Raw genomic sequence first — 16,439 nt, 5'->3', positions numbered from 1 at the left:
GTTAGTTTTTCCTCCTAATTCTATAAAATACAACTAAGCAATATCGAAAAAAATTGAAGTTAAAGAAAAAAAAAGTACTATTGCAGTTGTGACATAAGTTTACGCTGGTTAAAACTCAGCAATGTGTGGAGAGTTATTGTGTCTGCTCGATGATCCACTTGTTTCTCTTTAGAGGCTAACTAACTTTCAAACATATATAATATAAAATATCGGTATGCCTCGCATCCAGTTTGTATATACTGTGACGAAAAAGTGTTTAGTTGGTTATTTTGCCGTGATGCAACTTGAACTCAAGTGTGTATTCTTGTGTTTGTGCTTTGTTGTTTGGTGTCTACGTTTCACACGTCCACGGACGACAAATGCCAAGTATATTCTTTAACAGGGTTACCCTTAAAATCTCTGGTAGCGTGATTAAGGGAATCCTGGTCACATAAATAAATAAATGGATCCTGGTGTAGTCTGAACGAAGTCTTGCAAGTTAACATAAACACAAAGTCGATTAAAAGTTCAATACTGTATTATTTAAAATCCAAAGTACATGTAACAGTAATACAAGTTTACGACATCTTAACTGCAGGCTCAACAATACGGTGACATAATCCTAAATCTCCTACATATGCACCTCTCGTACACAAAATCGTCTCTCCTCGTATATCGTATATCGTATCTACAACTATTTCTCTCTTTTATACTACTCTAATAACCTGATTACAATATGGTTAAATGACTCTGAACAAAGAAATATTCTACAGGAGCTATATTACAGGAGCCCGGAGCCCGGAGCCCGGAGCTAAGGTCAATCGAAACTGAGGTCAACTGAGACACCTGCATCAACATCGTAACAGGGCACCAGCTGATTAACATGATTGATTTGACATTTAACAAGTACAATCTGTTTGAAAGCGATAAAAATAGATTGTAAGGAATTACTTGATAACGTTTAATGAGAATAATTAATCTAATTATACCATGATAATAAAACCCAATGATGCATGTAATAAACGAAAAACGTTACACAGCCCCCCTCTTAGACCTGAACTTCCACTGTTCAGTTTATGCAGCATAAAAAATATAATAAAACTATAAAAATTACTCATCTCATAATGATATTCTAACTATTCCTGGAACACAAAAAAAAAAAACCTTGAGATCCAAGAGTAACTTAAAAGAAAAAATAAAATTTGTTCCGATTGACACCAAGCAAATAGCACAGGTTCCAAATTTTCATTACGACTTTAAAATAATTTTGCGAACAAAATTAAAGTCTATGTAAAAATAAAAATAAGCACCTATCAAAACAAAAAAATATAACAAAATATATGTGCTAACTAGTTCTGACAATGATACATTTTAAGTCTACAATTTCTTTTCTTTTTTTAGATTTAAAACCTTAATAACTACAGAATAAAAAAAAATGTAGTTAATCATTTTTTTAAAGGGCTCCGTGACACCATAACAATATGTTTAGGGTCTCGTGCACCAACTTGTACTTTTAAAGGGCTCCGTGACACCATAACAATATGTTTAGGGTCTCGTGCACCAAATAAAGTTTAAATTTCGACTATAAACAGTCACAGAAAACTTCTGTACAAAACAACATGATAGTTTACACAATAAATAAACAATTGTTCATAAAGTCACTTGGTTTATTCACTATCGTCTTCCGTCGTTTCATTGTGTTGTTTTTTTCTTTTCATTAGGCCGTCCATGCCCGGGTGACCGACACCTGGCCTCTGGTGTCGATCTCCTTTGCGTAAATCTGTCTCTCGAGAATCTCTAATGTCCCCTTCTCGGTTCCGGAAATTTTTGTGGACGATTTTTAAACATCGGGGATCTGCCTCTTCCACGCCATCTATCACGGTTATAGAATCGCACCCGGGACTCTATACCGTTATAGATGACTTATATACTGTCTTTGTACAGACAATAAAGTTTGGTTTCAATGACGTTATTAACAAATTAGGTGTTGAGTACGTATAATTGTATAAATACTACCAAACAATGAAAATTATCTTGCAAATGCGTATAACACATGCATTGTAAATTTGGAATGTGTCTATAGCAAGCATTGCTTTCACAGAACTATAAATTCTACGTTCAAGACAGTTCTATACATTTGTGTATAGAATTATAAACTTGATTTATTTTATCATTAAAAAACACCCGTTTTTAGATGAATAAAAATAAACATCGTTTTCTGGTTGTTTAAGTTTGAATTAACATGTGTTCACTATCACACAGTGATTTACACAATAATGCCGAATACTGGATTCTTGTCCAAATTCGTTGTTATCAATATCAGAAAGAAGTATCTGAACTACAACGTCGTTTTCTTTTCATCTCTTTCCCGTCTCTTTGAGTATTTTCTGAAAAATAGAAAAACCCACATGACATCAATGTACCTGCCACCGTCTGAAATACCATAAATAATAAATCAAATCAAAGCTTTAAAAACACAATATTTTGAACAAAACTTAAAATTACAATTTTATAATTCGCATGTCTATATACAAATATTCTGGAACATTCAACCCTGTTTAAAGAAGAAAAAAACGGACCAAAAGTAATAACTTTCAAGAGACATTTCTTTTATACTTTTTTGTACATACATTAATTCGATGTTTCAGTCAATAAAAATAACGCTGTTCTTAGACATGTTGCTCTAACACGAGGACAACGTCCAAAGAAAGACGTAGCATGTGTTACTAAAAGTTATAACAAATGATCTACACATGTGTAATATAATTTATAAAGAATTCTTGGTATCGTACCTGTTTGATTTTCTTGTTTGCAATGGTTTAAGCAATACGTAACCAATTCCATATCCTCCGAAGAGTGATACATCTCTTTTAAGCTCGATATGACACCCTGTATACAGTCTTTGTGATATTGCTTGTGTGCAATGGAAATCAATTCTTGGAAAAACGTCTCATCGTTTTCGTCATTTATAGTTTCATCACTGATATTATTTAATACAATTGGAAGTACGTCATCAAATTCTTCGTCAGTCAAAGGTTCGCTTTGTTTTGCTTTAGTCACCCATTGTTTAACAGCTGTTTTGGTTTGATCGTCCAAAATCTGCAGTAATTTATCTTCGCCTAATAGTTCAAGCACGTTTTTATATCGTTTTTGAAATTTCACTTCCCGCCTTGAGTTTTTCTTCCATGCCGATTCCCTTTTACCTGACTCGCACTCCTGAAAGTAAATTTAAAAGTACTTAATTATACAGCAGTGGCTAATTCAAGTTCCGTGTTACACGATATCCTACATGCGACAAAAACTATCGTCTTTTTCTATACAATATTCCATGGACATCCGATGATTACACCCTGTTATAAAAGAGAAAGCCTTTGAGAATAAAACGACAGCAACTGAATAATATACTATAAGCTTTTGAAAAGAATGTGACCGGATATTTGTTTTAATGCGCTGAACCCTCCTCTAACCTTGTACAGTGGTGTAACAAACAGCACAATGTAATAACAAAATGTAAAAATCAGATTGTTAGGGTTACCATGATCGGATAGGCAAGAAGCAATTCACACAAATAACAAATAGACCCAAAATAAAAACAGATAAAATACCGATCTGAGAGTGATCGCCGTTAATGAAAGATAGTTTGTAGACGAAACGCACATTCCCAATTTTATGCAGGTATATATGAGGAGCTAATTAACTGAAAGCTAGTTCAAAATAAATCATTTTCTCAGATAGAATATAAACCAACGGATTTAGTGAAATAGTGTTATAGACAAATCTGTGATGTCAACTTGATAACCTTTAAAAAGAGTTTCTTAAAGAATCAATACGTTTTAGTTGATCGTTTCTTACAAAATAGAAGGGGTCTATAAACAACACCACCGTAAAAATTAGGATGTAATATTCGGTCTGTCATCGGACTTCTACAGACACAGCCAAACTTATAAAACCAAATCTTTGTATATATAAACCCATTTGGAAAGGTTTTGTGTCATTTGTTCATAAGTGATTAAGTGATTAAAGTTCAATTGATTTATTTTTGTTTGAGCGTTGACCGTAGCAAATTATGTTTATAGAAATTCGTACTAAAAAGAGGGCGAAAGATACCAGTGGGACAGTCAAACTCATAGATCGAAAATAAACTGACTAAACAACACGAATCACACGAAAAACTGAGGATGAGCCATGGGGCCCCGGAAGGGACAGCAGATCCTGCTCCACGTGTGGCACCCGTCGTGTTGCTCATGTTATTACAAACCCGAGTTATAGTCTAATTCGGTAGGTCTGTATGAACGACTCGTTGCTATTTCAATTTGAATTTCAAGTCTTGGTGACACTGCGTAAGATGTAAAATGTATGCGTGTTCAAATACGAGTTAAATCAACCCTTTCTATAAATTTTCTATGGTTTGTTGTAACATTGTCACAGATGTTGCATTCAATATGGAAATAAGATATACTTTTTGAATGCACCAAGCGCTGTTATTCACCGATATAAATAGGTTAAATAGTAATTTGATAACCGTTACCATATATATGAATTTACATTACCTTATATAAACCTTTGAAGTCACGTTACCTTGTTTAAAGGATCTCCTTATCCTTCCGGAGCACCCGAGATCATCCTCAGATTTTGGTGGGGTTCGTGTTGCTAAGTCTTTAGTTGTCTTTGTTGTGTATTGTGTACTATTATTTGTCTGTTTGTCTTTTTATTTTTTAGCCATTGCGTTGTCAATTTATTTTCGATTTATGAGTTTGACTGTCCCTCTGGTATCATTCGCCCCTCTTTTTTAAACCTCTGAATTTACGTTACCTTGTATAATCTTTTGAATATTGAGTTACCTTGTATAAACCTTTGAATTTATTAACTGCCTCAGCAGGAACATTAAGATCATTAAGAAGCCAGATATGGTTAGACTTTATCTCTTCATATTCCTCATTATATCCAGTAAGTCCACAGTCGTAAATGAGATCGGCAATGCTATCATACAATACCCGGGAAAACTCTAAATGTTCTTTCCCAACATCTATTGAAATAGAATAAAACACGGACTAAAAAAAAGCGTTTTGTCACGGTTATTAGTAACTATTATACTATGTTCTAATTATGATTTTTGATTTTGCCATCTGATAAGTGACTTTCAGTTTTGAATTTGTTTTTAGTTTGGTATTTTTGTTATTTTTCTTTTTCATTTCAAGGTTCAGTCATAGCTTACTAATTTTTATGGTGGAATGATGATTATTTATCGTTACTAACGGGGTTGACCGTAACTAGACAGACTAATATTAACATCTTTCAAATTTGTTTTTCTTCACTTTTGTCGTCCAGCGGAAAGTAGCACAGCTTAATACAGAAAAAAATATGGTTATACCGATTTATTCATTCGAATATTTACATAATTTACAAATGTGTTATTTTGTGCCGACAGGATCGTTTTCTAAAAAAACAAATAAGAAAATTAAGGTAAAATTTAAATACGACATTATCTAATTCAAAGACTTTAAAACTTAAATTTCAAAATATATTAGTTCTTTCAGGGAGGTTGGTTGTTATAGTACTTGCTTTGGTAACTGGTTGGGTTTTTTGTGTTATTTTTTTTAAATATTGATAATAGTTATCAAAGGTATCAGGATTATAATTTAGTACGCCAGACGCGCGTTTCGTCTGCATAAGACTCATCAGTGACGCTCATATCAAAATATTTATAAAGCAAAACAAGTACAAAATTGAAGAGCATTGAGGATCCAAAATCCTAAAAGTTGTGCCAAATACGGCTAAGGTAATCTATGCCTGGGATAAGAAAATACTTAGTTTTTTGAAAAATTCAATGTTTTATCAGCAGGAAATTTATAAAAATGACCACATTATTGATATTCATGTCAACACCGAAATGTTGACTTCTGGGCTGGTGATACCCTCGTGGACGAAACATCCACCAGCAGTGGCATCGACCCAGTAGTGTAAATAGTTATCAGTGGTACCAGGATTATAATTTAGTACGCCAGACGCGCGTTTCGTCTACATAAGACTCATCAGTGACGCTCATATCAAAATATTTATGAAGCCAAACAAGTACAAAATTGAAGAGCATCGAGGATCCAAAATTCCTAAAAGTTGTGCCAAATACGGCTAAGGTAATATATGCCTGGGATAAGAAAATCCCTAGGTTTCTTGAAAAATTCAATGTTTTATAAACAGGAAATTTATAAAAATGACCACATTATTGATATTCATGTCAACACCGAAGTGTTGACTACTGGGCTGATGACACGCTCGGGGACGAAACGTCCACCAGCAGTGGCATCGACCGGAGACATCATTGTATGCAATTCATATATTTACCAGAGATGAATGGTTATTTCTATGTGTTTCAACGCGAAAACATTGAAGACTTGACATTTAATGTTTTGCTCGGTTCAATTTGTGGTATAATGATTTTCAAAGCGCTTCATCATAGACATTTATACTACATACCTTGGAGACAATTGTTTACTTGATATTGGCCTTGTAAAAAGCATGTTTTCCCAATTAGATGTAGAGCTAATGTTATGTTTGAGTGAGGCATTGTTTCTATGTCCATGTGTATTCCTAGTGCTGATTTAAAATCTGCCAATGCACTGTTAAAATCTCTGAACTCCAAGTATAGTTTTCCTCGTTTTTGAAGTTCAAATGCATATGTACTATATTTTTCATGTCCCATTGTTTGTCTTAGTCTAATTGCTTTTTGGGAAAATTTCATCGCTTCTAAAAATTGTTGCTGTGCCAAATCCGATTCATTATTTATCATTTTACGACCGCTTTGATAGAAGCATGCCCCAATATTGGAAATGAATAATGCCATGTTCTGACTTCGGGCCTTGCAATTCTTTTTAGTCATCAATGCAAACGCTTTGATGAAACAGTGGAATGCTTCCATGATTCGTTTCTCTCTTAATAAAAGGCATCCTAGTAGATTGAATACTTTTGAGCGCAATGTTTTGAAGGGTTTTACTACCCATTTTATACCTTCAATCTCAGTGTCAGTTAATATATAAATGGCGGTATAAAGGGCTTTATATCCATCATCAAACTCATCAAACCGGTAATAAATTCTACCTTTAAGAAACATTAAAATGGCGAGAACTGGTATAAGCTCCCCTGCAGTATGTTTAGAAGAAATACTTTTTAAAACCTTGGCCTGATCATTGACTGTGTTAATAACTTCCTTACTGTCCATATCCAAATCTAATTCTGCATTCTCTAACCACCAAAAACATGCACTCAGTTTGTCTGTATCCTTTTCTGATCTTTTCCGAAGATATTCGATTAACTCGGCCTTCTTTTTATCATTTAAAATTAGATCGGCTACTTCGGAAATCTGTTTATTTTGTTTGGTAGTTCTTGATCCATTAACAGGATCTTTTTTCAGATATTTACAGAAATTTATAAAATGGGCTTCGTTTTGTACGAATATATATTGAGCCTTTTTGTAGTCTTTTTCTAGCGTGTTTTCGTATTTTTCAATTTTATACTGCATCCATTTCATAAATTCACGAACAGCTTCTTTATAAAAAGAAGCCATTTCATCCTTCTTTGAAACCTCTTTTAAAAAATGAGAAACCATTGGATGCAATGAAAAACTTGTTTTCTCAGACGAGTTAGTTGCACCTACAGTGTGGATTTCTATCAGATGATGAGCTTTTAAGTTCATGATTTTAATCTGAAGGGATTTTGTGTCCAATGCACCAGTTATCGTCTTTACAGCTTTTATGTCGAATCGACATGTTTTGAAAACATGCAATTGAACTAGAAATATTTGGTGCTCATGTTTCATCTGCAGAAAAGTTTGTTCAATACACGAGTCGGACTTCAAACGATCTGTTAATGGCATCACACACGATCGCATATTCCCTAGCATATCCGGTAAACTGCTCTCGTTGTTTCTCAGTGTGTCGCATACGGTATGAATAAGAAGAGGATTGAAGCCACATGATGACATAAGTTTTTGAAGATGACTTGAAGTTATCTGTTTCTGAAAACATGGTATAAACATAAGCATTACAAAACATTTCATCACAAATTGTTCGTAACTAGATTTCAGCAATGATCAATGAATTTATAAATATAAATGTTCCTACTAATGAGAGCACAGATTAATGTGCATAAACTACAAATGGTTACTTTTTTCATTGCCCAACTAAAATCTTTTTTCTCTTTTTTGTTGATGCCATATTTTTTTTAATATGTTGATTCTATATTATTATTCTTGTAATTGTTATGAAATACATGAACTAACATAATTAGAAACCTAATTTTGATTTATATCCATTTTTTTACCCGTGATGCTATTTTTTGTGGCATTTATGCATTCATGTAACAGACCCACAATTTGTAATTATATTAAGCTGTTATTGTGTACTGTCCTAAATTGATTTTAGTTTTTTCTTTGTTATTCTGTGGTTTAGATGTCAAAATATACATTTATATCAGTTATTTATGTATTTCTCTTTCTTGAGAAATTATGTATTTGTCTGTTATTGTATATATTTTTACTGTATTTCCGTCATTTAAGCGGTATATTTAACATTTCCATAAAGCGTGGAGGTTTGGTTAGCCACAAAACAAGATTCAACTCAATATTTTTTCTTACAATGTCCTGTACCAAGTCAGAAATATGACAGTTGTTATCTATTAGTTCGTTTCTATGGATGTTGCTTTTGTTTTTTGTGTCTGTGGTTTCGTTGTTTTCCTTTTATAATTAACGTGTTTCCCTCTGTTTTAGTGTGTAACCCGGATTTGTTTTCTCTCAATCGATTTAAGACTTTTGAACCACGGTATATTACTGTTGCCATTATTTGTGTTGATTTTGTATTGCTTATATTTTCTTTCTGTTTGCAGTTTCACTCTATCTAGTGTAGTTTTGAAAGAAGAAAAAAAATACATCTTTCAAGAGCATTAACTCATACATGAAATGGATTTATTGACCTACTCGAAGTTTTTGTTTTGCTGATTAGTTTTACTGTTTACATTTTTCTTTCTCTTCTATGATTTACGAAAAATTTAAAATCGAGTAAACATTATAATGCAAGGTCAATAACTCCTTTAGGAAGTCGAATTTGTTACCAAATTTGTTGTCAAAGCCCAGCTGACCATTTTTGTAATTTGAATTTTTTATCTATCAATAAGAGTTTTCAAGATATTGGTAAGGAAGGGGGTCAAATTCTCTATGTAAGGCCAATAACTTTTAGACAAATTTGACCTGCCCCATTCTATTAAAACTAATTTTTTATCTTGGTATAACATACTTGTATTTCTCTTGGTAATAAAGAGCTAACAAGTTTTGAACAGTCATCGTAACCAAGTGTTTCTAATTCTCTTTCTAGGCATAATCCATCAAATCGATCCATTTCTGTCGGCAAACTTGTGAAGAAATTCGTTATAGATTGAATTATCCCCATTTCTGACATTAATTTTTTTCTTGATGTTATGAGAAGTTTAATCTGTAAGTATGAATAAAAAAAGATGTAAATATTCGTATGAGCAAAATCAAATTTCTATTCAGTTTTATCCTAATCTCAATTTTTTTTGGAACATTTAATCCGTGCATAGTTAAATATTTACATCTGTTTATCTGTATGTTTGTTTGTAAATTATCTAAGGATTTGCTTAACCTTCCGGAGCAACAGAGATCACCCCCATTTTTTGGTGGGGTTCGTGTTGCTTAGTCTTTAGTTTTCTATGTTGTGTCTTTTGTTCTTTAAATTGACTGTTTGTCTTTTTATTTGTTAGCCATGGCGTGTCAGTTTATTTTCGATTTATGAGTTTGAATGTCCCACTGGTATCTTTCGCCCCTTTTTTTTAATTTAAGATCTGCGAATTTTAATCGATTTGTATATCCAAGATTGCCAAAAATATTATTAAAACTTAATATAAATATAAAGGTTTTGACCTTATTCTATAATTGACTGTTACGACATATCTATACAAACATTTTCTTCTTTCACATTCTTGCAAATATATCAGCCGATAACACACTTGAATTTGAGGATAATTTGAAAAAAAAGAATATTCTTTTTCATAGCTAATCTGATTTATTAAGCCATCACGTATGTTATTGTACAAGACAACACTATGAATAACCTTGTTATCTGTGGTGTTGTCCAGAGTTATCATCAGTTGCTCGAGAAATTTGAGTAAATCATCCCAGTCTCTGTGGATATCATCAATATTATCCAGTAGTAATAATGTTTCTGAAAATAAAATAAATATTGTTTTTCTAAATATAGTTTCATAACAAATCGTTTATAAACTGGAGGTTTCTGCATTGATCTTTCCTGATGTAGGATACTGGCATTATTAATAACGAACCTTTCTAAACCCCATTTATACATTTTGAAATTATAAAGAAACTAAGTTTTCAACTCCCTCAGTCAAAGTTGCCTAAGGAGGATTTGGCTATTATTTTAGGTATTTTTTTTTAAATAAAGCTCTTCAACAGTTTTGGTTTTATACATCATTGGTCGTCAAATATTTGGCTTTAAGCATTCCTGATGAAGATAAATCTAGAAAAGTTTTACGATTCTGAAGCAATAAACTTACACGTGTTACTTTCATTTTTATCTGAAACATTGATAAGATCAATTTGAATCTTTCAAATAGTGTTAAAGCGCAAAATACTGAATAATACTCTGAAGAGTTTTATTTCTATAGGCTATACCGCTTTCATAGCTAATTTAATGATGATATTAATTTTTTATGTACATAATGATAAAAAAAAACTGACTATAAATACATATTAAAAAAGGGATATGGGATATGATTTCCAATGAGACAATTATCCACCAAGTTTAAATAAAGTGGATGTAAGCAATCATAGGCAACTGTACGGCCATCAACAAGGAGAAAAAAAAAACATACCGTATATAGTCCGTCTATAAACAGCCGCGACATATGAAACAATTCCATGAAAAAGTAACATAATAATTTGAAACAAAACAACTAACGAAAAAACCAACATGACAGACACGAACCAGACAACTATTGAACTACTGACTAAAGGCTTAGGACAGGCACATGAAGAATGTGGCAGAGAGAAAACATGTTTTTGAGCGCTTAGTCCTTATACAAATTTGTGTTATGATACAGACGTGACGATATAATGTACCTTGCTTGAGTTCACTCTGATCTTCAAGAACTGAAAATAACTTGGATTTCATTCGGTCTACATTTTCATCCAAACTTGTATGACCAAACTCTAGTAGGATTTGTCTTATAAACTGCATCAATGAAGTAAGTCCCCTGAAACAAGAAAACACATTTTACTTCAAATTTTATAAAAGAAATATTGCCAACAATTCGAAACTGACTTAAACAGCAACTTAGAAAATAAAAGTAACCTTTAAAGTACAACCCTAACTGTGATAAGACATAAATATTCTTCTCTTTCAGTGTATTGGGGATGTTGTTTATGATAACTCTACAGATAGTTTCAAATTAAATCATACAGGAAATTCAAAGGTACACGCTTTGGTTTTGTAGATGAATTACCATAGTGATCGGACAAAACATGATATACATTCTTGTTAATATGTATATGATCGTCATAATGAAATATGTTCAAAAAGAGTATATTGATTGAAGAAAAAATATTGAATTAAAATCTACTATGTTATTTAAAATAAAGGTTCAAATGTTTACTTGAATACAACTGACAATGGAAATAGGAAATATGTCTAAAAGACAACAACCCGACCACAATGCAGAATACAGCCGAATGAAATGGGTCTTCAATAGAGCGAGAAAATCCCGCACATTGAGGCGGGCTTTAACTTGTCCCTTATCTAAAATCGTCAACTTGTTCAGAGAAAATGGACGTCATACTAAACTCCAAAACATATAAATGAATGTAAATTAAAAACAAGAATATGTCCCCAGTACACGAATGCCCCACTCGCACTATCATTTTCTATGTTCAGTGGACCGTGAAATTGGGGTAAACCCTCTAATTTGGCATTAAAATTAAAAATATCATATCATAGGGAACATGTATACTAAGTTTGAAGTCGATTGGACTTCAACTTCATCAAAAACTACCTTGACCAAAAACTTTAACCTGAAACGGGACAGACGGACGGACGAACCAACGGACAGACGGACGGACAGACGAACGGACGAACGGACGCAAAGACCAGAAAACATAATGCCCCTCTACTATCGTAGGTTGGGCATAAAAACAAAACATACAATACTAACAAAGACCAGAAGCTCCTGACTAGGGACATGCTTTGTGTGATCTCAACCCACTCATAAGTCTCTAGCAAATGTAGGATAAACAAACCAACAGCAAAACAGGCGGGGTTTTCAGGATAAATCTCAGTTGCAATTATATATTTTTTATTGAAACTTTAAATGTGTGTAAATGTCTTTCAGGAACATATTTTATTTAAAATTCTATTGGTAAAGCGGTATGTAAATGTTCAATGATAGTACATGTACCTGAATTCAAACTTTTTAAATGACCATTTCCGTTTCTGAAGTTTAAGCCCAATGTGTTCAGCTAGTGTTGTTTTGCCATTTCCTCCCATTCCACACAAACAAACACCTGCAATAAGATATGGGCCTTCTACATAAATTTAAAAAAAAATGACCGTACCAAGTCAAGAATATGACAGTTGTTATCTATTTTTTCATTTATTTGAGCTTTTGATTTTTCCATTTGATGGGGGACTTTCCGTTTTGAATTTTCCTATGAGCTCAGTATTTTTGTGATTTTACTTTTTTTCTAATCAAATTCAAGGCCAACCGCTGGAAATATAATGAAAAAAATAGCCCTTTCTGATGGAAATCTGTAATGTCGAACACATTCTCAATTTCGACACTGCTGATTACACGGTATGAAGAAACAAGTGATAACGATTAGTTGACTATTGTTTTCTTTAATTCCATTGGCAAATATTTCATGCTTCTTCGTGGTGCAAAACATTTATATAACTAATATTGCAAAATTTATTCTTTTCCCAAACGAACACTATACTTTATTAATAAAGTGGGCCCGAAGCGCATTTCTGGATTTACCTTCTCCAAGAAGGCTCAAAGCCGAAAATTTTAATAATAATAATACTTTATTCAGAAGCAATACAGCTTATAGAATATACAATTTTACAATATTTTGTATCAGTGAAATATAAATACAATAATTATACACAATACATGTATGGCGGAGAATGAAAATAAATTCATATGATAAATAATTAATACAACTACTAATACTTCAATATTAAACAAAAATTTACCTAAATTATTAAGTTCTTTCACATTGTGAACTGATAACAACTGTATAAGTTTAAAAGTGGATGGATATTGCCAATAATATTTCTTAATGTATAGTTTTCTTACATCACTATATCTATTACATTCTAGAACAACATGGTATTCATCTTCTACAATATTGTTATTGCACATAGTACATAATCTATTTTCTCTATCTACATTGTAATATCTGCCTGTTTCTATATTGAGGCTATGGGCGGATATACGATATTTACATATAAAAGGTTTATATATTTGATTAACAGGTCTATCTAAATAAAATTGCAGTATATCTGTGTCATATATATATCTATAAAGTATACATTTTGATGAATTATTAAAAAAAGCATTAGCATCAGCAATAAAGGTATCTTTCATTCTTTGTTTTAACTCATGTATGAATATATCAACATTATTTACGCTTTGTTTTAGCCATACATCATGAAAACCATATCTACATAAAATATCTTTGACTGAACATGCCCAATTCGATTTGTCATTGGGTTTTTTAAATGAACTCTCCAACATATCTTCATAACATGCTTTAAGTATACAGTTATCCGTATTTAATAATTTAAACCAAAAATGAATCAGTCTTCTTTGTCTTTCATAATACATTGGATAACGTCCCAATTCACAGTAAACCATGTTATTTACAGCAGTTTTTCTAACCTTTAGAATTCGTTTTAAAAAATATAAATGTACTTTCTCTACATCATCATTAAAGACAAGGATGTAGAAAACCGAAATATCTGTGTAATCATGAAAAAATACATAAAAAAAAATGCCAATTCACCGGAAGCGAACTTTGCCTTAGGGAGTTGAAACTTATTGATTTGATAATTTCAAAATTTATAAAACGGGTAAATGTATGTCAGTCATGTCTGTCACTGGAAAATGAGGTTTTGAAAGAAAGGATACAGATATTTAATTTGCTCCTGTCAAGTACGAACCCCTCATAGAGTAAATGCAATTGTTTTTAAATTCTCCTAGAGCGTACACCATGATGCATCGGATGTAAAGTTCTCATTCCGACTGGACATGACCGCACATGTACGCATCCCGTACAATTTATCGGATGCCCCACTTTAGCTGGATTTTAAAAAATCGAAATCCATTAGATGCCTATATTTCTTTACCGCGTGAACTTAATCAAAACGAATCTAAATAAAAATAAGTTTTCAAATATATAAACCTTCAAGAGTGAGTTGGAACGTAGTTTTTTTTTAAGTCTTATTTGACTTGGAAAAGGAGAATAAACGAAAGGTATGTTACAAATCAGCTTAGTACCGAAGCTACAAAATGAAAATAACACTACACTTTTATAATTATCGTCAATAAGAGGCGCTAAAAATCAGTGCACAAATTGTTGTTAATGCTAAGTTTGTTTAATCAACAATATTATACGTGGTATCAATCATGATTCTGATTTTGTTTAAAAGTGTTCAACTAAACTAGTGAACTGAATGTGTGTATTGCAGTTATTTTGTAGGACAAAACATAAGAGTAAAGGAGGGACGAACGATAGCAGAGGGACAGTCAAACTCGTATGTGTGTCTTTGAGTGTCACTTGTCTTACCTATATAATTGGTGTTACTACAATCTCTCAGATCTTTGTAAAAAACTTTCATTACTGACTCAATATCCTTCACTCTGCCAACAAAATGTTTAATTTCATATTCTTTTTCACATTTCAATTTATCCAGACAGTTTTGAAGTGTTTGTCTGTATTCTTTAAATTTGTCTGCTACTTTAGTTGTTCCAGAATCAATATGAAGATTTAGTGTTTCTGTTGTTAGTATAAGGGCTTGGAGAACTTCTTCTTCCGTTGTACGTGCCCGCATTGCATTTATACTGCCAATCACATCGTCATCGTCTATATAAAAGGGATTGGTTTTTTTCCATTCTTGACAGAATTCCTCATCTACTAACAGATGTTCTTTGAGTTCATGAACAGCAGCATCTACTGGACTCAAAGTTGAATTTTCGGCTCCAATGCATGGCTTTTTTGCAGATGAAGAATTAGTAGCCATATTGACAATTGTAACGTATTAAAGACATTAAAACATATTAGTTAAAATGCTTTAATTTACTTTCCCGTTACCTTGTTTCCATCCGGGTATTTTATTTATTGAGGTCAATCTATTTATATTGTATAAAGTTTGATAGCTTGAATTGAAATTTTATCGACCCTTTAATCTGTTAAATGTTGCGTTAGATTACAATGTTAAATCTAGACTTCGGCAAAATTCGGAAGGCCCTATCGCAATGTCTTGTTTTGTTTGGAAAGGGGGAGGAGTCAGTTCTTTGAACGAAAATTTCTTACATTTAAATTTTAATATGAAAAATTGCTTCACAAATTTATATCCCCTTTCCGCAAATAAATCAGAAATTACTGAGAACAAGTTATTATAACAAAACAGATATATTGTTTCTACTAACCGACCTCAGTAATAGGAATTTAACATTATATATTATAGTTATAAGAGTGTACGTACATTTATGGATGTATAATTGATTTTTTTTTATATTGCGCCTATGTGAATTAGTGCGGTAAACCATTATTCATTTAAAACGATCGAATATTCTTGTATTGTAGATGTATATATAAATGTAAATATTTTTAGTAACCAATCTTCTAGCTGTTTTTGTTTGGAATGGTTTATCAATGCAATTTTGCAAGCAATACAATTAGTGTACCCTGCATAATTGTTATTAAAGGTACAAGGATTATGATTTAATACGCCAATCACATAAGACTCATCAGTGACGCTCAGATCAAAATAGTTAAACAGCCAAACAAGAACAATATTGAAGAGCATTGGGGACCCAAAATACCAAAAAGTTCTGCCAAATACGGCTAAGGTAATATATTCCTGGGAAAAGAAAATCCTTAGTTTTTCGATATTTCAAAAATTAGTTACAGAAAATTTATAAAAATGACCATATAACTGATATTCATGTCAACACCGGAGTGCTCACTACTGAGCTGGTGAAACCCTCGGGGATGAAACGTCCACCACCAGTAGCATCGACCGAGTGGTGTAAATAGTTATCAAATATACCAGGATTATAATTTGATACGCCAGACGCACGTTTCGTCTACAGAAGATTCATCAGTGACGCTCAGATCAAAATAGTTATAAAGCCAAACAAGTACAATGTTTTTTGAA

The 16,439-nt window shown here is 32.4% G+C and overlaps 1 protein-coding gene across 1 annotated transcript; it reads right to left on the bottom strand.

The window, feature by feature from the left end:
* Positions 1–1,959: 1,959 nt before the first annotated feature.
* On the bottom strand, positions 1,960–15,365 carry LOC143048092 (uncharacterized). The gene is made up of 9 exons (XM_076221544.1): positions 14,846–15,365; positions 12,454–12,559; positions 11,123–11,256; positions 10,099–10,208; positions 9,264–9,458; positions 6,454–7,990; positions 4,821–5,005; positions 2,772–3,195; positions 1,960–2,366 (listed from the first exon to the last, which is right to left on the bottom strand). Exons 1-9 carry the CDS (start codon positions 15,297–15,299, stop codon positions 2,299–2,301), a joined length of 3,213 nt encoding a protein of 1,070 aa, XP_076077659.1. The 5' UTR covers positions 15,300–15,365; the 3' UTR covers positions 1,960–2,298.
* Between the last annotated feature and the right edge of the window lie 1,074 nt (positions 15,366–16,439).

This window comes from Mytilus galloprovincialis, chromosome 10 (genome assembly GCF_965363235.1).
Source record: "Mytilus galloprovincialis chromosome 10, xbMytGall1.hap1.1, whole genome shotgun sequence".
Taxonomy (NCBI): domain Eukaryota; kingdom Metazoa; phylum Mollusca; class Bivalvia; order Mytilida; family Mytilidae; genus Mytilus; species Mytilus galloprovincialis.
Note: the sequence above shows the minus strand (reverse complement) of the source record. Positions and strands in the feature narration are given on the sequence as shown.